General features: G+C 44.7%; 1 protein-coding gene across 1 annotated transcript; it reads left to right on the plus strand.

The window, feature by feature from the left end:
• The first annotated feature begins 1,203 nt into the window (after positions 1-1,203).
• Positions 1,204-25,052, plus strand: LOC136628979 (uncharacterized). Its single transcript, XM_066605054.1, has 8 exons — positions 1,204-1,258; positions 2,592-2,855; positions 7,807-8,106; positions 9,164-9,355; positions 9,722-9,985; positions 14,504-14,803; positions 21,116-21,295; positions 24,871-25,052. The coding sequence occupies exons 1-8, from the start codon at positions 1,204-1,206 to the stop codon at positions 25,050-25,052; spliced, it is 1,737 nt and encodes a 578-aa protein (XP_066461151.1).
• Positions 25,053-25,520: the final 468 nt, after the last annotated feature.

Here is a 25,520-nt window from a genome sequence, read left to right on the forward strand (position 1 = left end):
AAGTTTTTCCAATGTGCATCCAGAATAAAGTAAACAGATGGAAATATAGATCTTATCAAAAATGTATACAGTATATTTGCACATATTTGAGATATTGCAGTTGAAAATGTGAAACAATGACGATTTTTTCAAAATTTTCCCAATTTTGCTGCTTTTAATAAATATCCACAAATTCTATCAGTCTATGAAGTACAATATGTGGCGGAAAAACTGTCAGAATCAGCAGGATCTGCAGAACCTTTACGGAGTTATTCTGTGTTAATGTGACACATGGCAGATTTCCACAATTTGGTGTGAGGCCGGCCTTACTGAAGTACGCGCACTGACTGTCTAGTGGCGCCACTCCACACCATAAGGCAGTACTGCATGTTCTGAGCCAGGATGAGCCAATCCTTTGGACCCCAGACGAGGGCGGTGCACAGTGTGCACAGGACCCTGAGGCGTCTTACATCCTCCAGACGCTCTTTCTGACTTTTATGTCTGAGGATTTATTTATTAGTTATCTGATTATTTTTCGTTACTTTTCCGTTTTTCTTATTTTGAGGACAGGCGACACTTTGGTTTTCAGCCCCTAAATGTAAACTTATATAGTAAGAAAAAGACAGAAGGGGTAATACGCCCGGCGCTTTGAGCCCCTGAATGCGGTGCTTTACAATAGTGAAAGGAAAGCATTACTATTATAAAATATGTCCCCCTGCGCGGCGGACAACCCCTTTAACTGGGGGAGGAGCAGAAGCAAGAAATATCTTATAAAGTTAGAGAACTTTTTATTTAGACAGTGATTTAGGCTACATTCGCATCTGCAGCAAACTGCCGACGGACGCTGCTGACTATAAGGGGGCCGCTCAGTTGTGCGAGCGTCCAGCATCTGTACTGCTTGAAAAGCTCCAGCATGCATGACTTTTGTCCGGCAGCTCATGCCAGATCTGTGCCGAGTCTCTGAACAGAGGCACCTAGATGTGAATAGAGCCCAAACAGTAATACTCTAAAACTGGAAAACCCCTTTGATTCTGGTACATAGCCCCCCTCCTAATATCAGCTCCTCTTTTGGGATTCCCCTTACAAATTCATTGGTTTTCTCCACCCCTTCACGACAATTTCCCAGCATGTTAAGGAGCGCTCTTTATCAGTAAAGGTTAAGTGGAAGGATATATATGAGCAGCCGAAGACAGAAGTAGACAGAGGAAGAACAACTCTGAAGCCATGGCTCCTGCGGTCCTCTGCTGCATCGGCCTGCAGCTCTTCCTTCTCAGCAGCGGTGAGACTGATGAAATCCCTGTTTTACTCCATTCTGAGGAAAGCATTTGTTTCATTTCATGCGTTAAATGGGAATAATCCTCCTCATCCCAGATCACTGCCAGAGGGGTTAAAGGGGTTCCTGGATACTTTGTGTCACTTTTACTTACCACCAGAGCTGGAATCTCACAGCCGCATGCCAGTGAACAATGGATGGAAATGAGAAACAGACTTCTTGCACTCGCTAACATAATGGTGTCATTTTGCAGCTTCCATACAGCATGCTAGCAGTGATCACCGATCCACCCGAGATCATGAGATCACAATGTAACATTCATGTAATGTATCTGCTGACTCCTGTATCCAGCAGCTCCACCTGCAGAGCCGACGGTAGGCAGATAAGACTACAATGTATTACTGTGTATCAGCCCCATCTGAAGGTTATGCCCTTAGTGGTTGTTGGCACAGAGTGGCAGACATAGAGGTGAGACGGGTGTAACCAGGCGGCCATCCAAAGAACTGATGTGGGATACAGGCTGATAAAAGTGAAGCCCTACTAATCAGTTTGAATCAATGTTTAACCCCTTAATGACACGGCCGATTGTGGCCCAAAGCATGCAGCAGTGTTTTGGGGATTTTCATCTCCACTTGAACCTTTTCCTTCTGCCATTGACCTAGTCTCGGGTTGTTAGGGGTAAGGACGAGGCTCGCTGCTTGCTTGGCAAACTGTAGGTTTTATTGCTACCATTTCTGGGTACCTTTAATGTAATGTAAAACTTTTATGAATTCGTTTTTGGGGGCAAAAAGAGAAAATACGAAGTCTGCCGTGTTTTTACAGCATTAACCCCGATCCGTGTTCTCTGCAGGTCGGTGCGGCTCTTCATTCAGGTTCTTTCACTTTTGCAGAATGAATCATTCCTTTCTTCTACATCGTTGATTTCAAAGTCCGGTAACTTTCCTATTTCTCCACGGACGGAGCTCTGGGAGGCGGGTTTATATGCTACAAATGCCATATAGTAGTTTTTATTGGTACCATTTATACAAGAACAAGGCTGCACAATCTGAGATTAGTTGGGGGAAGATCAGAAGCAACGTCAGGAAATACTGTAGTAGATGCTTGGAACAAACTTCCAGCAGATGTGGTTGTGAGATCAAGAGTGAATGAACCGAAGCTGCCGGAATAAGTACAGATGTATCCTAAGAGAGAGAGAGGGAGGAAATAATGCGAGGGCAAACTGAATGCGCCGGGTGCCCTTGGTCTGCCTGCAGTCCTCTGTGCTTCTATCTGCTAGCAGCTGACTTCATCCTATGTGTGTTTGTATGTAAACACGTCTGTTTATTGTCTATTTCTACAGCTCAGCCCTTCCTATCTGTGGATCCTGTGGATCCAGTGGTGCCTATTGGAGCATCGATACAACTGAACTGCTCTATCAACTGTCCACTGGGTAGAGTCGCCTGGAAGGGACTGGACATTCACGTTAATAAGCAATATATCACTCCTGGGTACAGTGTCCAGACCTTCCAAAATATAACTGTCTCCATGGAAGGCCTCAAATTCTGTGAGGGGGGTTGTCCGGGACATCGCAGCTCCCAGAAATCAGTGGAACTGCATGTATACGGTATGTATGATTGCATAATGTATAGCAGCACATGCAGTATAGATAGGCAGTTACTGATGTAGACGTAACATACTATGGAAAAAGCCCTCTGTCCATCTAGTTCAGCCTACGACCCCCCTAGTCTGAATCCAGAGAAAGGCTAAAAATCCCAGTGAGAGGGACTACCCACTAGCGTTTTTATCCCCCCCTGCGAATTCGCAATTTTTTTTCCAATTCTCAATGGAACTTACTAATGTTAAAAAACGCAACACAGCAAAAACACTAGTTGCGTTTTTGGAGTTCACCATCACCACTTCCTTAGACAGAGAGTTTCATAGTCTAACTGCTCTTACAGTAAAGAACCCCCTTATATATTGGTGTAGAAACCTATACATGTAGAACGCCGCCTTGTTACAGTCACAGTCCTGGGTATAATAGATGATAGGAGAGATCTCTGTACTGACCCCTGATATATATACATATTTATTGGAGCGCCCCCTTGTTACAGTCCTGGGTATAATAGATGATGGGAGAGATCTCTGTACTGACCCCTGATATATCTATACATAGTTATTAGAGCGCCCCCTTGTTACAGTCCTGGGTATAATAGATGATGAGAGATCTCTGTACTGACCCCTGATATATTATACATAGTTATTAGAGCACCCCCTTGTTACAGTCCTGGGTATAATAGATGATGGCAGAGATCTCTGTACTGACTACTGATATATCTATACATAGTTATTAGAGCGCCCCCTTGTTACAGTCCTGGGTATAATAGGTGATGGGAGAGATCTCTGTACTGACCCCTGATATATCTATGTATAGTTATTAGAGCACCCCCTTTTTACAGTCCTGGGTCTAACAGATGATGGGAGAGATCTCTGTACTGACCCCTGATATTCCTCTAATATATTATACATAGTTATTAGAGCGCCACCTTGTTACAGTTCTGGGAATAATAGATGATGGGAGAGATCCTTGTACTGACCCCTGATATATCTATACATAGTTATTAGAGCGCCCCCTTGTTATAGTCCTGGGTATAATAGATGATGGAGAGATCTCTGTACTGACCCCTGATATATCTATACATAGGTATTAGAGCGCCCCCTTGGTATAGTCCTGGGTATTATAAATGATGGGAGAGATCTCTGTACTGATCCCTGATATATTATACGTAGTTATTACAGCGCTCCCTTGTTACAGTCCTGGGTATAATAGATCGTGGGAGAGATCTCTGTACTGACCCCTGATATATATAGTTATCAGAGCGCCCCCTTGTTACAGTCCTGGGTATAATAGATGATGGGAGAGATCTCTGTACTGACCCCTGATATATCTATGTATAGTTATTAGAGCACCCCCTTTTTACAGTCCTGGGTCTAATAGATGATGGGAGAGATCTCTGTACTGCCCCTTGATATATTATACATAGTTATTAGAGCGCCCCCTTGTTACAGTCCTGGGTATAATAGATGATGGGAGAGATCTCTGTACTGACCCCTGATATATCTATACATAGTTATTAGAGCGCCCCCTTGTTACAGTCCTGAGAATAATAGATGATGGGAGAGATCTCTGTACTGACCCCTGATATTCCTCTAATATATTATACATAGTTATTAGAGAGCCACCTTGTTATAGTCCTGGGTATAATAGATGATGGAGAGATCTCTGTACTGACCCCTGATATATCTATACATAGTTATTAGAGCGCCCCCTTGTTATAGTCCTGGGTATAATAGATGATGGAGAGATCTCTGTACTGACCCCTGATATATCTATACATAGTTATCAGAGCGCCCCCTTGTTACAGTCCTGGGTATAATAGATGATGGGAGAGATCTCTGTATGAACCCCTGATATATTATACATAGTTATTAGAGCGCCCCCTTGTTACAGTCCAGGGTAAAGTAGATGATGGGAGAGATCTCAGTACTGACCCCTGATAAATATGTACATAGTTATTAGAGCGCCCCCTTGTTACAGTCCTGGGTATAATAGATGATGAGAGATCTCTGTACTAACTACTGATATATCTATACATAGTTATTAGAGCGCCCCCTTGTTACAGTCCTGGGTATAATAGATGATGGGAGAGATCTCTGTACTGACCCCTGATATATCTATACATAGTTATTAGAGCGCCCTCTTGTTACAGTCCTGGGTATAATAGATGATGGGAGAGATCTCTGTACTGACCCCTGATATATCTATACATAGTTATTAGAGCGCCCCCTTGTTACAGTCCTGGGTATAGTAGATGATGGGAGAGATCTCTGCACTGACCCCTGATATATCTATACATAGTTATTAGAGCGCCCCCTTGTTACAGTCCTGGGTATAATAGATGATAGGAGAGATCTCTGTACTGACCCCTGATATATCCATACATAGTTATTACAGCGCCCCCTTGTTACAGTCACTGGGTATAATAGATGATGGGAGAGATCTCTGTACTGACCCCTGATATATTATACATAGTTATTAGAGCGCCCCCTTGTTACAGTCCTGGGTATAATAGATGATGGGAGAGATCTCTGTACTGACCCCTGATATATTATACATAGTTATTAGAGCGCCCCCTTGTTACAGTCCTGGGTATAATAGATGATGGGAGAGATCTCTGTACTGCCCCTTGATATATTATACATAGTTATTAGAGCGCCCCCTTGTTACAGTCCTGCGTATAATAGATGGTGGGGGAGGTCTCTGTACTGACCGCTGAAATAGCTATTCATTGTTATTAGAGCGCCCCCTTGTTACAGTCCTGGGTATAATAGATGATGGGAGAGATCTCTGTACTGACCCCTGATATATCTATACATAGTTATTAGAGCGCCCCCTTTTTACAGTCCTGAGAATAATAGATGATAGGAGAGATCTCTGTACTGACCCCTGATATTCCTCTAATATATTATACATAGTTATTAGAGCGCCCCCTTGTTACAGTTCAGGGAAAAATATATGATGGGAGAGATCTTTGTACTGACCCCTGAGATATCTATACATAGTTATTAGAGCGCCACTTGTTACAGTCCTGGGTATAATAGATGGTGGGGGAGATCTCTGAACTGACCGCTGAAATAGCTATTCATTGTTATTAGAGCGCCCCCTTGTTACAGTCCTGGGTATAATAGATGATGGGAGAGATCTCTGTACTGACCCCTGATATATCTATACATAGTTATTAGAGCGCCCCCTTTTTACAGTCCTGAGAATAATAGATGATGGGAGAGATCTCTGTACTGACCCCTGATATTCCTCTAATATATTATACATAGTTATTAGAGCGCCCCCTTGTTAGAGTTCTGGGAATAATATATGATGGGAGAGATCTCTGTACTGACCCCTGATATATCTATACATAGTTATTAGAGCGCCCTCTTGTTACAGTCCTGGGTATAATAGATGATGGGAGAGATCTCTGTACTGACCCCTGATATATCTATACATAGTTATTAGAGCGCCCCCTTGTTACAGTCCTGGGTATAGTAGATGATGGGAGAGATCTCTGTACTGACCCCTGATATATCTATACATAGTTATTAGAGCGCCCCCTTGTTACAGTCCGGGGTATAATAGATGATGGGAGAGATCTCTGTATAGACCCCCCTAATATATCTATACATAGTTATTAGAGCGCCCCCTTGTTACAGTCCTGGGTATAATAGATGATGGCAGAGATCTCTGTACTGACCCCTGATATATCTATACATAGTTATTAGAGTGCCCCCTTGTTACAGTCCTGGGTATAGTAGATGATGGGAGAGATCTCTGTACTGATCCCTGATATATCTATACATAATTATTATAGTGCCCCCTTGTTACAGTCTGAGGTATGATAGATGATGGCAGAGATCTCTGTACTGACCCCTGATATATATACATATTTATTGGAGCGCCCCCTTGTTACAGTCCTGGGTATAATAGATGATGGGAGAGATCTCTGTACTGACCCCTGATATATCTATACATAGTTATTAGAGCGCCCCCTTGTTACAGTCCTGGGTATAATAGATGATGGGAGAGATCTCTGTACTGACCCCTGATATATCCGTACATAGTTATTACAGCGCCCCCTTGTTACAGTCCTGGGTATAATAGGTGATGGGAGAGATCTCTGTACTGACCCCTGATATATGTATGTATAGTTATTAGAGCACCTCCTTTTTACAGTCCTGGCTCTAACAGATGATGGCAGAGATCTCTGCACTGACCCCTGATATATATACATATTTATTGGAGCACCCCCTTGTTACAGTCCTGGGTATAATAGATGATGGGAGAGATCTCTGTACTGACCCCTGATATATCTATACATAGTTATTAGAGCGCCCCCTTGTTACAGTCCTGGGTATAATAGATGATGGGAGAGATCTCTGTACTGACCCCTGATATATCTATACATAGTTATTATAGCGCCCCTTGTTACAGTCCTGGGTATAGTAGATGATGGTAGAGATCTCTGTACTGACCCCTGATATATCTATAGGTAGTTATTAGGCCATCCCTCTACCATTTTTTTAATAAATAACCCTGATTTTGATAACCTCCCTGGGTATTGTAGTCCGCTCATTCTATATATTACTTTGGTTGCCCCCTTTGTACCCGCTTAAGGTCTGATATGTCCTTCTTGAGTGACGGTGCCCAAAACTGTCCACAATATTCCATGTGTGGTCTGACCAGTGACTTGTAAAGAGGAAGAACAATGTTCTCACCATGCGCCCCTAGACCTCCTCTGATGCCCCCATGAACCCATTTGACTTGGCAGCAGCTGCCTGACACTGGTTGCTCCAGTTAACCCCCTAGGTACTTTTGCAAGTCATTTACGGTGGCAGAATACTAGTATATAAAGCATTTGCCACAATTATGTGTTCATGAATCAGTAAAAGGAAGCGGCTGCCAATATAATAAGCCTTTTCATTGTGCACAACTAAGAGATTACATGAATTGTATCTTTTTGCAGCTTTACCAAAAACTTTGCTTGTAAGCAGCAGCATAAAACATGGCGTCCGTCATCTGCACTGCGCAATGCAGCGTGTGTACCCTCCGCCTAATATTCGGTGCTACAGAGGATCTGACATGTTGGGTGAGACCACTGACATCACGGAGGTGGAAGATGAGGGTAACCTGTACAATGTGACATGGAGCTGGGTAATCCCTGAAGAGGACGGGTCTTCGGAGACCTCATACAGGTGCGAGGCACAAGTGCTTGTGAAAGACCAACTATTTACAAGGGAAGGAACCTGGAACAGATCCAAACAAGGTAGAATACTCAAATTAAAGGGCAAAACTATTACTGATAGTGCGCCATTCTTGTGTTCAGGCGAACGTCTTATGTGCATGCACCCGGGGAAAGCTTCGCTGCATGCAGATTTGATCTGAATGTAAGGCTGGGTCCCCATGGGATGGAAATCCTGTGGAAATCTTGTGGCTTGGCCGCACTGAAAAGCCGCAAGATTTCCACGGGAGAGCTGCAGCTTTAAAACCCACGGCATTTCACCGCAGGTTTTGGAGCGGTTCGGCTGCTGGCATTTCGTTGCGGCTTTCTCTCCCCATAGAGAGGAGTGAGGCCGAAACCAAAAAAAGGCATGCTGTGGCTGTCAATCCTGCGCCGCATCGCTGGTTCCACTCTGCTATGCCGCGACGGATTGGACACTCCATGTGGACGAGATTTTTGCAAAAATGGCTGGCTAATCCCAGAATTAGGAGCCGTGGACAGATTTGCCGCACAGAAATTCTGCACGGAATTTCCACGGCAAATCCGTCCTGTGTGAATGCAGCCTGAGGCTAGCCCATCACTGCTGATGACCGGGTACATGCCGAGCCACAACGGCTCACAGATTACAGGAAGCTAAAGCTGCGCCACGTATCAGTGCGGTCAGGCTACGAGCAGCACTGCGAAGCATTATCCTGTATTGGACATCATATCTTCCTTGGAGGCCTGAGATATTTACTAAACTGTGCAAGTTGTACCGCCGATGGCAAAAGATAATAGAACCAATATGGTTTTAGAAGAAATAGAAGGTGGCAACCATGGAGGGAGTCGTTACCGCTGTAGCCGGTCCCATAAGTCAGATCTCCGTATTTGGCCCCTGTTTTTGCTTCCGTATTTGCATGCATTGGCATTATGTTCTCACACCGATGAGGGTTTGTCTTGTGATGCCAAGTACCGATGATGGAAGACTGATGACGGTCGTTGCAATGTCTTTAGTTACACGCTTGTATTATGGATTCATATTATGGACCTGTGACAAAACGATCGCGTGAAACTGAGTCAACATTCTCTATGAGTTCCTACTAAATATTCTCATTTCCAGTAGAGACCACCACTGAAGTCGCTGCTGCTTCCACCTCTCAGATCACATCTACCCCATCACAGAAGCCGGCGGACACGATGATAGGAAGTCAGCCATCAGCCATTACAGAGGAATATACGAAGACGCCTAGAACCCACGCAGTCACCCCCCAGCGTCCGCGGCCTACACAAGGTCTCACCAAACCACTTCACCGGGGTACGTACACAGAAAAAAAAACGGGTTTTGTATTAAACCTCAATTTCAACCAATACCTTTACATCAGGCTGAAAGAAGCAGTGTGAAAACATTAAAAATCTCAAAATATAGTGCAAAAAGGAGGAGATTCGGCTTAAGTAAAGGGTCGAAATCTTACCAACGTAACGACCGCATCTGACGATGCCACAATATTCCAGGTTCTCCAATAAATTAAGAGAAATAAGAGGGAAATGATGCAAGGGCAAACTGAATGCGCCGGGTGCCCTTGGTCTGCCTGCAGTCCTCTGTGCTTCTATCTGCTAGCAGCTGACTTCATCCTATGTGTGTTTGTATGTAAACACGTCTGTTTATTGTCTATTTCTACAGCTCAGCCCTTCCTATCTGTGGATCCTGTGGATCCAGTGGTGCCTATTGGAGCATCGATACAACTGAACTGCTCTATCAACTGTCCACTGGGTAGAGTCGCCTGGAAGGGACTGGACATTCACGTTAATAAGCAATATATCACTCCTGGGTACAGTGTCCAGACCTTCCAAAATATAACTGTCTCCATGGAAGGCCTCAAATTCTGTGAGGGGGGTTGTCCGGGACATCGCAGCTCCCAGAAATCAGTGGAACTGCATGTATACGGTATGTATGATTGCATAATGTATAGCAGCACATGCAGTATAGATAGGCAGTTACTGATGTAGACGTAACATACTATGGAAAAAGCCCTCTGTCCATCTAGTTCAGCCTACGACCCCCCTAGTCTGAATCCAGAGAAAGGCTAAAAATCCCAGTGAGAGGGACTACCCACTAGCGGTTTTTTTCCCCCCTGCGAATTCGCAATTTTTTTTCCAATTCTCAATGGAACTTACTAATGTTAGAAAACGCAACACAGCAAAAACACTAGTTGCGTTTTTGGAGTTCACCATCACCACTTCCTTAGACAGAGAGTTTCATAGTCTCACTGCTCTTACAGTAAAGAACCCCCTTATATATTGGTGTAGAAACCTAAACATGTAGAACGCCCCCTTGTTACAGTCACAGTCCTGGGTATAATACATGATAGGAGAGATCTCTGCACTGACCCCTGATATATATACATATTTATTGGAGCGCCCCCTTGTTACAGTCCTGGGTATAATAGATGATGAGAGATCTCTGTACTGACCCCTGATATATTATACATAGTTATTAGAGCGCCCCCTTGTTACAGTCCTGGGTATAATAGATGATGGGAGAGATCTCTGTACTGACTACTGATATATTATACATAGTTATTAGAGCGCCCCCTTGTTACAGTCTGAGGTATGATAGATGATGGGAGAGATCTCTGTACTGACCCCTGATATATATACATATTTATTGGAGCGCCCCCTTGTTACAGTCCTGGGTATAATAGATGATGGGAGAGATCTCTGTACTGACTACTGATATTTATACATATTTATCGGAGCGCCCCCTTGTTACAGTCCTGGGTATAATAGATGATGAAAGATCTCTGTACTGACCCGATATATCTATACATAGTTATTAGAGCGCCCCCTTGTTACAGTCCTGCGTATAATAGGTGATGGGAGAGATCTCTGTACTGACCCCTGATATATCCATACATAGTTATTAGAGCGCCCCCTTGTTACAGTCCTGGGTATAATAGATGATGGGAGAGATCTCTGTACTGACCTCTGATATATTATACATAGTTATTAGAGCGCCCCCTTGTTACAGTCCTTGGTATAATAGATGATGGGAGAGATCTCTGTATTGACCCCTGATATATCTATACATAGTTATTAGAGCACCTCCTTGTTACAGTCCTGGGTATAATAGATGATGGCAGAGATCTCTGTACTGACCCCTGATATATCTATATATAGTTATTAGAGCGCCCCCTTTTTACAGTCCTGAGAATAATAGATGATGGGAGAGATCTCTGTACTGACCCCTGATATTCCTCTAATATATTATACATAGTTATTAGAGCGCCCCCTTGTTACAGTTCTGGGAATAATCTATGATGGGAGAGATCTTTGTACTGACCCCTGAGATATCTATACATAGTTATTAGAGCGCCCCTTGTTACAGTCCTGGGTATAATAGATGATGGAGACATCTCTGTACTGACCCCTGAGATATCTATACATAGTTATTAGAGCGCCCCTTGTTACAGTCCTGGGTATAATAGATGGTGGGGGAGATCTCTGTACTGACCGCTGAAATAGCTATTCATTGTTATTAGAGCGCCCCTTTTTACAGTCCTGAGAATAATAGATGATGGGAGAGATCTCTGTACTGACCCCTGATATTCCTCTAATATATTATACATAGTTATTAGAGCGCCCCCTTGTTACAGTTCTGGGAATAATATATGATGGGAGAGATCTTTGTACTGACCCCTGAGATATCTATACATAGTTATTAGAGCGCCCCCTTGTTACAGTCCTGGGTATAATAGATGGTGGGGGAGATCTCTGTACTGACCCCTAAAATATCTATTCATTGTTATTAGAGCGCCCCCTTTTTACAGTCCTGAGCATAATAGATGATGGGAGAGATCTCTGTACTGACCCCTGATATATTATACATTGTGATTAGAGCGCCCCCTTGTTACAGTCCAGAGTATAGTATATGATGGGAGAGATGTCAGTACTGACCCCTGATAAATATGTACATAGTTATTAGAGCGCCCCCTTGTTACAGTCCTGGGTATAATAGATGATGAGAGAGATCTCTGTATTGTCCCCTGATATATCTAGATATACATAGTTATTAGAGCGCCCCCTTGTTACAGTCCTGAGTATAATAGATTATAGGAGAGATCTCTGCACTGACCCCTGATTTATATACATATTTATTGTAGCGCCCCCTTGTTACCGTCCTGGGTGTAATAGATGATGAGAGATCTCTGTACTGACTACTGATATATTATACATAGTTATTAGAGCGCCCCCTTGTTACAGTCGGAGGTATGATAGATGATGGCAGAGATCTCTGTACTGACCCCTGATATATATACATATTTATTGGAGCGCCCCCTTGTTACAGTCCTGGGTATAATAGATGATGCGAGATCTCTGTACTGACCCATGATATATCTATACTTAGTTATTAGAGCGCCCCCTTGGTATAGTCCTCGGTATAATAGATGATGGGAGAGATCTCTGTACTGACCACTGATATATCTATACATAGTTATTAGAGCGCTCCCTTGTTACAGTCCTGGGTATAATAGATGATGGGAGAGATCTCTGTACTGACCCCTGAAATATCTATTCATTGTTATTAGAGCGCCCCCTTGTTACAGTCCTGGGTATAATAGATGATGGGAGAGATCTCTGTACTGACCCCTGAAATATCTATTCATTGTTATTAGAGCGCCCCCTTGTTACAGTCCTGGGTATAATAGATGATGGGAGAGATCTCTGCACTGACCCCTGATATATTATACATAGTTATTAGAGCGCCCCCTTGTTACAGTCCCGGGTATAATAGTTGATGGGAGAGATCGCTGTACTGACCCCTGATAAATATATACATAGTTAGGGCGCCCACCCACTGGCGTTTGCGATTTTCGTGCGTGAAAAACGCAGCGTTTTCGGCGCGTTTTCCGCACGTTTTTCGCGGCATTTTCGCTGCTTTTTCCGTTAATTTACATTGACTTTCATGGGTGCATTAAGAGAAAAATAAGGACACATATGCAACTGACAGTTCCTATGTTAAAAATTGCAACGGACTGAAAAAAAAAACACCAGTGGACAGGAGTACATTCAAAACTAATTGCTCTTGAGAAAAAACGTAAAACGCAAAGGAAAAAAAATCGCCAGTGGGTGGGCGCCCTTATTAGAGCGCCCCCTTGTTACAGTCCTGGGTATAATAGATGATGAGAGAGATCTCTGTATTGTCCCCTGATATATCTATACATAGTTATTAGAGCGCCCCCTTGTTACAGACCTGGGTATAATAGATGATGGGAGAGATCTCTGTACTGACCCCTGATATATTATACATAGTTGTTAGAGCGCCCCCTTGTTACAGTCCTGAGTATAATAGATGATGGGAGAGATCTCTGTACTGACCCCTGATATATTATACATAGTTGTTAGAGCGCCCCCTTGTTACAGTCCTGAGTATAATAGATGATGGGAGAGATCTCTGTACTGGCCCCTGATATATTATACATAGTTATTAGAGCGCCCCCTTGTTACAGTCCTGGGTATAATAGATTATAGGAGAGATCTCTGTACTGACACCTGATATATCTATACATAGTTATTAGAGTGCCCCCTTGTTACAGTCCTAGGTATAGTAGATGATGGGAGAGATCTCTGTACTGACCCCTGATATATCTATACATAGTTATTAGAGCGCCCCCTTGTTACAGTCCTGGGTATAATAGATGATGGGAGAGATCTCTGTACTGACCCGATATATCTATACATAGTTATTAGAGCGCCCCCTTGTTACAATCCTGGGTATAATAGATGATGGGACATATCTCTGTACTGACCCTGATATACATAGTTATTAGAGCGCCCCCTTGTTACAGTCCTGGGTATAATAGATGATGGGAGAGATCTCTGTACTGACCCCTGATATATCCATACATAGTTATTAGAGCGCCCCCTTGTTACAGTCCTGGGTATAGTATATGATGGGAGAGATCTCTGTACTGGCCCCTGATATATCTATAGGTAGTTATTAGGCCATCCCTCTGCCATTTTTTAATAAATAACCCTGATTTTCATAACCTCCCTGGTTATTGTAGTCCGCTCATTCTATATATTACTTTGGTTGCCCCCTTTGTACCCGCTTAAGGTCTGATATGTCCTTCTTGAGTGACGGTGCCCAAAACTGTCCACAATATTCCATGTGTGATCTGACCAGTGACTTGTAAAGAGTAAGAACAATGTTTTCACCATGCGCCCCTAGACCTCCTCTGATGCCCCATGAACCTATTTGACTTGGCAGCAGCTGCCTGACACTGGTTGCTCCAGTTAACCCCCTAGGTACTTTTGCAAGTCATTTACGGTGGCAGAATACTAGTATATAAAGCATTTGCCACAATTATGTGTTCATGAATCAGTAAAAGGAAGCGGCTGCCAATATAATAAGCCTTTTCATTGTGCACAACTAAGAGATTACATGAATTGTATCTTTTTGCAGCTTTACCAAAAACTTTGCTTGTAAGCAGCAGCATAAAACATGGCGTCCGTCATCTGCACTGCGCAATGCAGCGTGTGTACCCTCCGCCTAATATTCGGTGCTACAGAGGATCTGACATGTTGGGTGAGACCACTGACATCACGGAGGTGGAAGATGAGGGTAACCTGTACAATGTGACATGGAGCTGGGTAATCCCTGAAGAGGACGGGTCTTCGGAGACCTCATACAGGTGCGAGGCACAAGTGCTTGTGAAAGACCAACTATTTACAAGGGAAGGAACCTGGAACAGATCCAAACAAGGTAGAATCCTGAGCTGATTGTGAGCACAATGCATTATTTATGTTTAGCACATTGCACCATATTGGGGGCACACAGTATAACAAGAGAGCGTAGTACAAACTAATTAAACAGAGACTACAAGATAGATACAGTATGTTTTACAGGCACAGCGGGTGTCTCTCTGTCTCTCTCTCCCCTGCTCCCTCCTGCTCACTCCCGTAACACAGCGCTTACCCCCGCCGGCACCTGAATCCTTGCAGGCAAGCAGCAGGTACTCGGTAAGGACAATACTCGCTCGCTCATCTCTAATCAGGACATAATTAAAAAATATCTGGTCTGTAGAAGGTCATGAAATTAGGTAAATAGAACCTCAGATAAAAAACTACACAAATTACATTGTGTCATTATTTAACAAAAACTACACCGAGATGCAGAAGCAGTGTGTGAAAAGTGAAGCGCGCCCTGCGAATCAATGCCGTGCAGAACCACCTTTACAGCAATAAGTTGAAGGAATCATTTTCCATGTGACTATCAGTCTCTAACATCATTCTGGAGGAGTTCTGCCCTCCTCTTCCTTAAGTTGCTTCAGCTCATTTTTGCACAGCTCTCTTAAAATCCAGCCACAGCATTTCAGATGACTTGAGGTCTGGTCTTTGTTTGGGCCCTTGATTCTCTTCTGTTTCAGTAATTCTGGTGCCATTTGCTGGAGTGCTTTGGGATCATTGTCCGATTGCCTGACTCAGTTTTGGCCAAGCTTTACATTTTGGTTAGATGGCCTAACATTTGACTCTAGAATACATTGGTGTACAAAGGGGGTTCAATCAATCCTGTGGGCACGGACAAAGAAACATTGTATCGTTAGTCTAAGACACTACACTTTGACCAATGCTGCCCATGTGACATGCACTGGCCAATAGGAGTAGCATGTAGTGTCTTAGGCTTCTGATCCATATGAATGCAGTGTCAATCAGGTAGTCAGACAAGTGGTCTGGCCTTCTTTGCTTGTCCAGGCCCAGAGAGTCACTGTCATTGACGACTCAATGGTGCCAAGGTCCTGTGGCTACAGAACAAGCCCAATCATTCCCACTCCGGCGCTGAGCTCGGCAGTTGATATGAAGTCTTTCTGCTGATATGCTGTTTGGTTTTCACCAAAAGTAATGCTGGACATTATGGCCAAACACGTCCACTTTGGTCTCGTCTGTGCAAGACATTATTCCACAAGTCTTGCAGTTTGTTCAGATGCAGCTTTGCGGCCATGCTGTCATGTTCTTTTTAGGCTGACTTCACACAGGGCAGATTTGCCATGGAATTTCCATGTGGAAAATCGCTGTGGCCGCAAATCCCCAGATTAGTCAGCTATGTGAACGAGATTTGTCAAAAATCTCGTCCACACAGGGCAGCGAATCTGTTGCGGCAAAGCCTGCAGAAGCCGTCGCTGTGGCGTGGGCGGGAATTGCTGGGATGCAGAATGTCCTTTCTTTTTTTTTCCTGCTGCGGCCGCGCTCTACTCCATGCTGAGACGCCCACTCCTTGGAAGATTGTCGACTGTCTTGATTGTTTTCCACTTGTGAATAATCGTCCTCACTGAAGAATAAGGGACTCCAGATTGTTTGGAGACGGCCTTATGGCCCTTCCCAGATTGTAGGGCAGCAGCATTTGCTTCTCTAAGATCACTGCTGATGTCTTTCCTTGTTGGCATTCTGTTAACACACACCTGTATGCTCCAGACCAGCAAACTGCCAAAACTAATGCTGTTTAGAGGTGGACAGACTCGCTGATGATCAATTAATCGAGGGCATTTGATTAGCAGCACCTGACTGCTACTTGCCCTCTTAATTTCTATGGAAGGAGTATTAGGGTGTACTCTACCCTCTCCAATCCATCCTGAATGCGGCAGCCAGGCTCATCTTGCTGTCCAGCCGCTTCTCAGACGCCTCTGCCCTGTGCCAGTCACTGCACTGGCTGCCCGTTACATACAGAATTCAATTTAAACTCACCACCCTCATCCATAAAGCCCTCCACAGCGCAGCGCCCCCCTATATTGTATCCCTCATCCACAGTGCAGCGCCACCCTACATTGTATCCCTCATCCACAGCACAGCGCCCCCCTATATCGCCTCCCTCATCCACAGTGCAGCGCCCCCCTATATTGTATCCCTCATCCATAAAGCCCTCCACAGCGCAGCGCCCCCCTATATTGTATCCCTCATCCACAGCGCAGCGCCCCCCTATATTGTATCCCTCATCTAATCCATCACCCAGCCCGGGCTCTCCGCTCTGCTAACGAAACCAGATTGAGCGCCACTCTATTTCGAACTTCTCATTCCCGCCTCCAAGACTTCTCCAGAGCAGCACCAGTCCTCTGGAACGCACTACAGAAGTCTACCCGGGCAATCCAGGACTCGCAGAACTTCAGGCGTGCTCTAAAAACGCACCTCTTCAGGGAGGCATACCGCATTCCCTAAACAAACCCCTCTGTACTCCGCCTGATAACATGCTCCCTGACCTACTGACTGCAATCCCTGCTAGCCATCATAAACTGCTCCTGCAGTCATACCGATTCTGCCATCACACGGCTAAATGTCTGACCATTGTCTGTGTATATCACCCCTCACTCTCCACCTCGCCATACCGTGCACATCTCCACCTCACCATACCGTGCACATCTCCACCTCGCCATACCGTGCCCATCTCCAGCCCCTCTACCTTCTGTATCCCCCCATTACTTGTAGTATGTAAGCTTGTTGGAGCAGGACCCGCACCCCTACTGTCTCCATCAGCTGATTACTATGTAAAGGCTGGTTTACACGGGCCAATGATCGCTCAAATGACAGTATGAGTGACAGCTTTGAGCGATCATTTTGCATAAACTATTGAGTAGCTCCTCAGCTACATAAGTACCAATTATGTATGCAAATGAAGCTTTAGCTGAATGCAGTTAGTAGCTGAGGCCCTTATCTGAGCTCAGATCCTTTGTTCTCCATGGGGAAACAATGCTATCAGCGCTCCCCACGGCGAACTAATGATAAAAGTGAGGGTTAGTTTGAATTTAATGATCAGCCAGCAGTGCCTGACAAGCAGACGATGGGCGCGCATCTACACACCGATCATCGTTAAAACCATCGCCGGTTAGCCATTTTTTAGCGATCATCGGCTGGTGTAAATGGGCCCTAACCGCGGTTCTGTAATGTTGGTCCTTTTGTCTTTCTGTATTCCCCCTGTCTATGTCAGCGCTGCGGAATATGTTGGCGCTATACAAACAACGATGATTATTAACTTTTCACCCATTCTTCTCCTTTTTAGCCTAGTTTTGTATATAATGGTGATATTTGTCAGCTGTTTAGCTGTAGCTGTATTCACACAGTGTCTCTCGCCCCGCACTCCACAACTCTGCAGCTTTATCCGCCCAATTTACCAATGTTCAGGGGTTTGCAAAAACAATGAAAGAATTTACCACAACCAAAGGAGCGTTTACACGGGCCAAGAGTCCCTCGAATAATCACACAAGTGAGCAATACTGGGCAAATGTCCGCCCTCCACACGGCCCCCAACGGGGGGCGGAGCCAGAAGTCGCTTAGTTGTTGCTAGTAGTTCCGTATCCGCTCACTGAGAAGGAACAACAGCCGAGCGGCTTCTCATTCGGTGTAAATAGGAGCTGCTCGATCTACGCACACTCCTGCTTTCAGCCAATGGAGGCGGGTGGCCATAGCAGTCTCTGGCCTCTCCTCCTCCATCCATTAGAACCAACGCTCCTATGTAAAGCGCTGCGCGGATAGTGCTGGTACGGCTGCCATGAAAAAGGTTCCTTAATATAACGTGTAGTTTCTCCAAATTCAACTCAAAATGCCACCTTTAATGACTACTGTAGTCTCAGGATCATTTAACCCCTTCATGACAAGTGTCTTTAGTACTTAGTGGATCACCCTTCTGCTGTTATAACCTGCACAAACTGTGATACATAGTCAGGCAGCCGCTTCTGAAAGCATTCCTGGGCAATCTCAGCCGTTCCTCATGGGCAGTGGCCTCCTGTTCACTAATATCATTGGGTTTGCTGCAACCTCCTTCTTCAAAGCCCACCATATATTTTCTACGTGGTTCCAGTCACGTGACTGTAATCGCCACTCCAGAATCTTCCACCAAGCATTGGTGGACCCTGAGGCATGCTTGGGTTCCTTGTTCTGTCCAGCGGAGCCCAAACTTCAGCTTCCACACGGACGGCATGATGCTTTCGCCTGGGATTTCCTGATACTTGATTGTCCTCTTCAGCACGTCTCGTTTCCCCCTCCAGACACACCGCTGATCCAGAGGCTCCAACAAATGACCCGTTTTGTTGTCTTGCTGCACAGAACAGAATCCCAACATTTCTGGGGCTTATTTATATGATTTTGATCAAACTGGAACTGATTTGTAAATGCTTGTGGTCAGTAGATACATGTGCAACACCCCCGAGGGGCGACCCCGGACACTTGACTGATGTGCAGAGCTGGGAGGGATAAGCGCTGGCTCGTCACAGTGGTACTTACCCGGCTCTGGCCCCTGAGGGATTACATATAGCCAAGGCTAGAGCAGAACTGCCGGATACCTTCAACACCCCTAGGATAGGGAATGCCAATAAACAGGATGAGGGGGGTTGTAGTTGTCACATGTGACGCCACCATTCCCACACACCGGTATGCTACACAGCAGAGAATAAACACAGAGACTTGTGTATCATACCTTGGGTCCCCGGGAACAGTTAGGGCCCAGTATAACTTTACTTTTAAGTTTAACTAACTTAGGAAAAAACAATTATTTACAGTAATGCAGGTAGACAGAGGTCAGAGGTCAGGGAGGATACACAGGATGAAACTGGTGCTACAGTCCATGTTATCTGTACGGCACCGCTCCTGGACAGGGAGCATCCCGAAGGAGGAAGACGGGTAGAGGGTCACTCCACAGACACTCTGGCAACAATTTACTTATAACACCCTGCACGGCAGGCACGTGGGTGTAACTCAGCAGCGTACCTTTATGCAGTGATCCTGGAGTTGGACGGCCATATAGGAAAACCTGTATGATGGGTCTCTATATACAGAATGACTGGGGAATGCTCTCTCTTACAGTCTTAGGCCTCACTCTACTGACATCCAGACTCCAATCGCTATGGGATATCTCTTCTTCTCCTCCATCTTCACTTACATGGAAGCTGAAGGTGCCACAATGTGGTTCTGTGTTAGGACTCTCTCTGAAGATAGGATGGAAGGTGAAGACCACACACCTTCCTGCTCTCAATCATTCCTATTCATACCTTCTTTCATACCCCATGACTGACAGACTGATACATTTACATGCAGGCAGTGATTTTATGACAGTTGACCTCTCAACACACTGGATATGACAGGACAGGCTTTGCACAGTGCATCTACATAGGACAAACATGTATGACATGTATGGAGGGGCCCGGGATGGTGTGCTGGGTCACTACACATACGTCTTTTACAAAGGGCATAGCGTATAGGGGGCTCATAAGGCCTCATGTCCGCGGACGGGTCGGAGTCTTGCTGCAGGTCTTTTACAGTCACTCAGATGTTTATAGGAATCTGGTAGCAGCCAGTGATGGCTTCCTTCCTCTGTGAACTACGCTTCCATCTGTACCTCTAGGAGCATTTAGTGGCTTTGCTATCTTTTCTATACTTTTCTTTGTGCAAGAAAAGTGATAAAAAAACCTGCATGTACCAATTGGAACTACAGCCCATCACACCGAATACACGTCCTCACAAGCTCCGCCCATGAAAAAATAAAAGCTGTTCTAGCACTTTGAGTGCAACAATGTAAAAAATATATAATTTCCAAAAAAAGGTTTTATTGTGCAAAAGTGGAAAACCCCCCCCAAACCTAATACTAATTTTAGTATTGTAATCATTGCAGCCTGTAGAAAAAATGTATCATGTAGGACTAACGCCGTAAAAAAGCTGACAGAATTAATGTTTTCTCTCTCTGCCCTCCAAAAATGTTTATGAAAGGTTTAACAATACATTTGATGTACCCAGAAATGGTCCCAATACAAACCACAGTTGGCCACCCAGAAACAAGCCCTCATACGGCCGCGGCAACGGAAGAATAGAAAGGTTATGGCTTTTGAAAAGTGCAGATCAGCATCCTCAAAAAATGGTGGCATCCTCATGGCCAAAGTTGTCCATGTCCTCAAGGGGTTAATGTTTGCCCGTTTAGTGTATGTTTGGGTTCTATCAATACCCGACTATAAGTTACATTGCAGAAGGAAACAGATGGTGAAGGTTTCATTCTGTATGATCGCTCATACTAAAGTTGTCCCGGCTTCTTCCTTCTCCCCAGTCACTTATACCCCTTCATGGACGTCAGAGACGTCTTATGTGACAACCAATATTACTGCTTCTCCAAATCCTCAAACAACACAGTTGGGGCAACAGATGAGTCCAACGGGAAATCAGCCATCGACCATCCTCAGCACGGCCACCAGCCGGACTACACGAGGTCCCAACAAGCCTAGCGTGGGTAAGTGCTCAGACCAACCTTCATCTCCACACAGACTCGCTATTCTCTTAAGGCCCTTTTGATACGCAACGATTATCGCTCAAAGTTCGTCCAAACGGCCGGAAATGAGCGCTAATCGTTACGTGTGAACGCCGGCATCCTACACTTTTTCTTTGAACAATGGATCTTACTTCACATAAAATCCATCATTCAGCCGCTGAAAGACCGAGCAAATACGTTCCATGTGGATATACTTCGCTCATCTTTCAATAGACTGCAGGATGTTCTCCCCGCGACATGTTTACACGAGCCGCGAGGAAAACAATGCAGTCTGCAGGCAGCCAGGAGAACAATGGAATGTGACAGCAGCTGTTTACACAGCTGGGAGTGTACTTAAACACAGGCTGGGCTCTGCAAACAACTCCTAGAGGTCCTTTTACATGCAAATGAAGATGATAAAGTGTTAACCCCTTAATGACGCGGCCATTTTTCTTTTTCCATTTTCGTTTTTCCTCCCCCCTTTAAAAAAATCATAACTCCTTTATTTATCCATCGACGTCACTGTATGAGAGCTTGTTTTTTGCGGGACGAGTTGTACTTTTCAATGGTGCTATTTAAAGTACCATATAATGTACTGAAAAACTTTTAAAAAATTCTAAGTGGAGTAAAATGAAAAAAAAACTACATTTCGCCATCTTTTAGTGCGTCTTGCTTCTACGGCGCACAAACTGCAACAAAAACGACATGTTAACTTCATTCTATGGGTCGGTATGATTACTACGATACCAAACTTGTGTAGTTTTTTTTTTACTACACTCCTCTTTTTTTTTTTTCAAAGGCATTAAATTTTTTTCAATTATTTTCTGCCGTCATTTTGTGCGCGCGATAACTTTTTTATTTTTCCGTCGATGTAGTTGAGCGAGGGCTCATTTTCTGCGGGATGTCCTGTAGTTTCTGATAGTACCATTTTGGAATACATACGACTTTTTGATCGCTTTTAATTGCATTTTTTCTGGGAGACAGGGTAACTATAAAAGTGCATTTTTGGCGTTCTTTATTTTTTTTTTCAGACAACATTCACCGTGCAGGAAAAATAATGCGCTACTTTGATAGATCGGAATCTTATGGACGCGGCGATACCAAATACATATTTTTAATTTATTATTTAGATTTTTTAATAATAGATATGGCAAAAGGGGGGGGGGATTTAAACTTTTACAACTTTTTTTCAATTAAAAAAAACTTTATTGATTTTTTTTACATTACTTTGAAGTCCCCCTGGGGGACTTTAAGATGCGATGCTTTGATCGCTCCTGCAGTATGACGTAATGCTATAGCATTACGTCATACTGCTTTTTGACAGGCAGTCTATCAAGCCACCCTGTGTGGATGGCTTCATAGGCAGTCTGTTAAGGCAGCCCTGGGGCCATTCATTAGGCCCCCGGCTGGCATGACACCTGCACGGCTCTCCCGATCTCACCGCGGGGGGGCCGTGCGGGATGTTCGGGGGATTTAAATGCCACTGTCAGAATTGACAGCAGCATTTAAATGGTTAATAGCCACGATCGGCCGCGCGGCCGCTCGCGGCTATTGCCCGCGGGTGTCAGCTGTTATAAACAGCTGACGCCCGCACTGTATGAAGAGACCTTGCATCGCAACCTCTTTTCATACATACACCGCGGCCACAGGACGTGAAGGGGTTAATGGACACTAACCCTTTCCAATCCAATTTGTATCCTGGTTTTCCTAGGGGGCTTACTCTTTTTCTGCCATTATACAACAGCGCTATCTGCTGGCTAAAGCCAGTACTGCATGAGGTGACACGTTGGATAGGCTCCGACAGCAGAGAGGCTGGCAATATACAGTAAGAGAACCTTGATGGACGTCTTCCAACATCGGAGCTGTACAGCCTTAAATCATAATGTCTTCAGACGTCACACAGTGGATTGGAAAGGGTTAATACTTTATGCACATACATCGCTAAATCTTTCAGCCGTTTGAAATATTATCCCTGCGTGTTAAAGAACCTTTAATCAACTTTGCAAGTAGTTTATTCTTTGTTTTATGTACAATCTGTAAAGTGTCATTCAGAACTGTGTAACTTCTTTATATGTAAGACAATTGTTTATTGGGTGTGGGAGAGTCAGCTCAGGTAGAGCGCGGGATTGCAGTGTGACGGCAGAGACCAGGACAGGCAGGTATCCTCCATACAGGCTCGGCCTGCGTTTATTAAAGAGTTCACAACATAAATAAAGCACAGCCTTATCTTGAGGCATAAACAAATCCTGCTTCTCCAGCACCAACTATACAGAGTCCGTCCCTGACTATACAACACGGCTCGCTGCAGCCGCACAAACATAAAGCATTTTGCACAAAGAGCAGTTCCTTTTGACCTTGGTCAGGAACTCAGCAGCTTCTAGCATCCTTAGCTGCTCCTGGGCCTCCTTCTGTCGGCAGCCTTGCGGACTTTATGGACCAGCTAATTGTACAGCCTCCGCAGCTGAGCAGCTGGCCACTATACCATAAGACCTGGAGTGGAGGGGGTGGAATGGACAGCCCCACTACCGAGCCTGCCATCCATTCCAGAAAAAACAGGCCGCAAGCACTTTTTATAAAAACATCTCCAGCAGTCACTGCCTTTGCTGAGGATCACCTTCATCCTGGTTTTCCCGTGTCTCACGGAGTGAGATATGAACTCCCTTCATTCCTAATGGGCGTAACGTCTGAACCCAGGCGGAATATACTGACCGTCCAGAGTTAACCCCTTCAGTGTCTCACAGGGGATACGCAGTCCGCCCTCTTCAGTAACACTGGGGATCCCACTGACTGGTCATGTCTCTGAGATTCTAGTAAAATATGCATAAATGTGAGATTGTTGAACTACATAGAATAACCCATAAAGTCTGGAGAAGTAACTCCCACAGATTTTGCATATATCTACACATTATTCTCAGGTTAACGGCGAATGACAAAACACAATAAGAGCAAACAAACTCTATAGCGGGGTATTTGTCCTAGTAATATCTAATACATACAAATGAAAAACTAATATAAACTTACCCCAAATTACAAAGAAAGGAAATCCAGTTGGTTCCTAAGAGGTCTGGAGTGTGAAACAGTAAACAGGTCCGGCCACAATGAGGTCTACAACGTTCAGCAGACCACCCAATGGAGAAGTCACCTTCTTGAGTTATTTCACAATGAAGCTGTTAGTTTACAGTGCAAGGGCGTAACTATAGGGGATGCATGAGATGTGGTTGCACCCGGGCCCAGGAGCCTCAGGGGGCCCATAAGGCCTCTCTTCTCCATACAGTAAGCCTAGTACTATGAATAAAGCATTATAGTTGGGGGCCCTGTTACAGGTTTTGCATTGGGGCCCGGGAGCTACAAGTTACGCCTCTGTTCCAGTGCAATAGTCAGAGATCATACACATAGCACATGGGTGGGCCATGAGAATAGCCCAGTCTGATGGCTCCATATAGCCTAGTATGACTAAAAGTATGGCATTGACCTCCAGTATGAATGTTGACAGTCATATGTGGAGTACTTCAGAGGAATTGGAAGAATCTCACCAGATGCGTTGCTTTATGTTGCAGACGGTCCCGGCCTCCTGTGGACTCTGATCCCCGCCTCAGGTCTGCTTGGCAGCTTCCTACTGTCTCTACAGATCTACAGGCAGCTGAGCAAAAAAGGATTCTTTAAGCCCAATCACATGGAATGTCCGAAAGTCAACAAAGACGCTAAATCCCAAGAACACTTGCAGGAAGTGTTTTGCTAGGATAATCTACCGAAGAAGGAGTTCCCTGGCTCTGATTACTTTGGTAATAATATGAAGGGTAGAAAGCTGTGAAGACCTGATCCTGCTGTGATTACCTGATCCTGGCTGTGATTACCTGATCCTGGCTGTTAATAACTGATCCTGCTGTGATTACCTGATCTTGCTGTGATTACCTGATCCTGGCTGTGATTACCTGATCCTGGCTGTGATTACCTGATCCTGCTGTGATTACCTGATCCTGGCTGTGATTTCCTGATCCTGGCTGTGATTTCCTGATCCTGGCTGTGATTTCCTGATCCTGGCTGTGATTTCCTGATCCTGCTGTGATTACCTGATCCTGGCTGTGATTACCTGATCCTGCTGTGATTACCTGATCCTGCTGTGATTTCCTGATCCTGGCTGTGATTTCCTGATCCTGGCTGTGATTTCCTGATCCTGGCTGTGATTTCCTGATCCTGGCTGTGATTA

The sequence above is a fragment of the Eleutherodactylus coqui genome, chromosome 5 (assembly GCF_035609145.1).
Source record: "Eleutherodactylus coqui strain aEleCoq1 chromosome 5, aEleCoq1.hap1, whole genome shotgun sequence".
Lineage (NCBI taxonomy): Eukaryota > Metazoa > Chordata > Amphibia > Anura > Eleutherodactylidae > Eleutherodactylus > Eleutherodactylus coqui.

What these genes read in the sequence shown, in the direction of transcription:
- LOC136628979 (XM_066605054.1), top strand. Translation starts at nt 1,204, where the DNA reads ATGGCTCCTGCGGTCCTCTGCTGCATCGGCCTGCAGCTCTTCCTTCTC. An exon ending in CTGGAACAGATCCAAACAAG is followed by an intron (nt 14,804 to 21,115) that starts GTAGAATCCTGA and finishes CCTTCTCCCCAG; the next exon opens with TCACTTATACCCCTTCATGG. An exon ending in TCCCAACAAGCCTAGCGTGG is followed by an intron (nt 21,296 to 24,870) that starts GTAAGTGCTCAG and finishes TTTATGTTGCAG; the next exon opens with ACGGTCCCGGCCTCCTGTGG.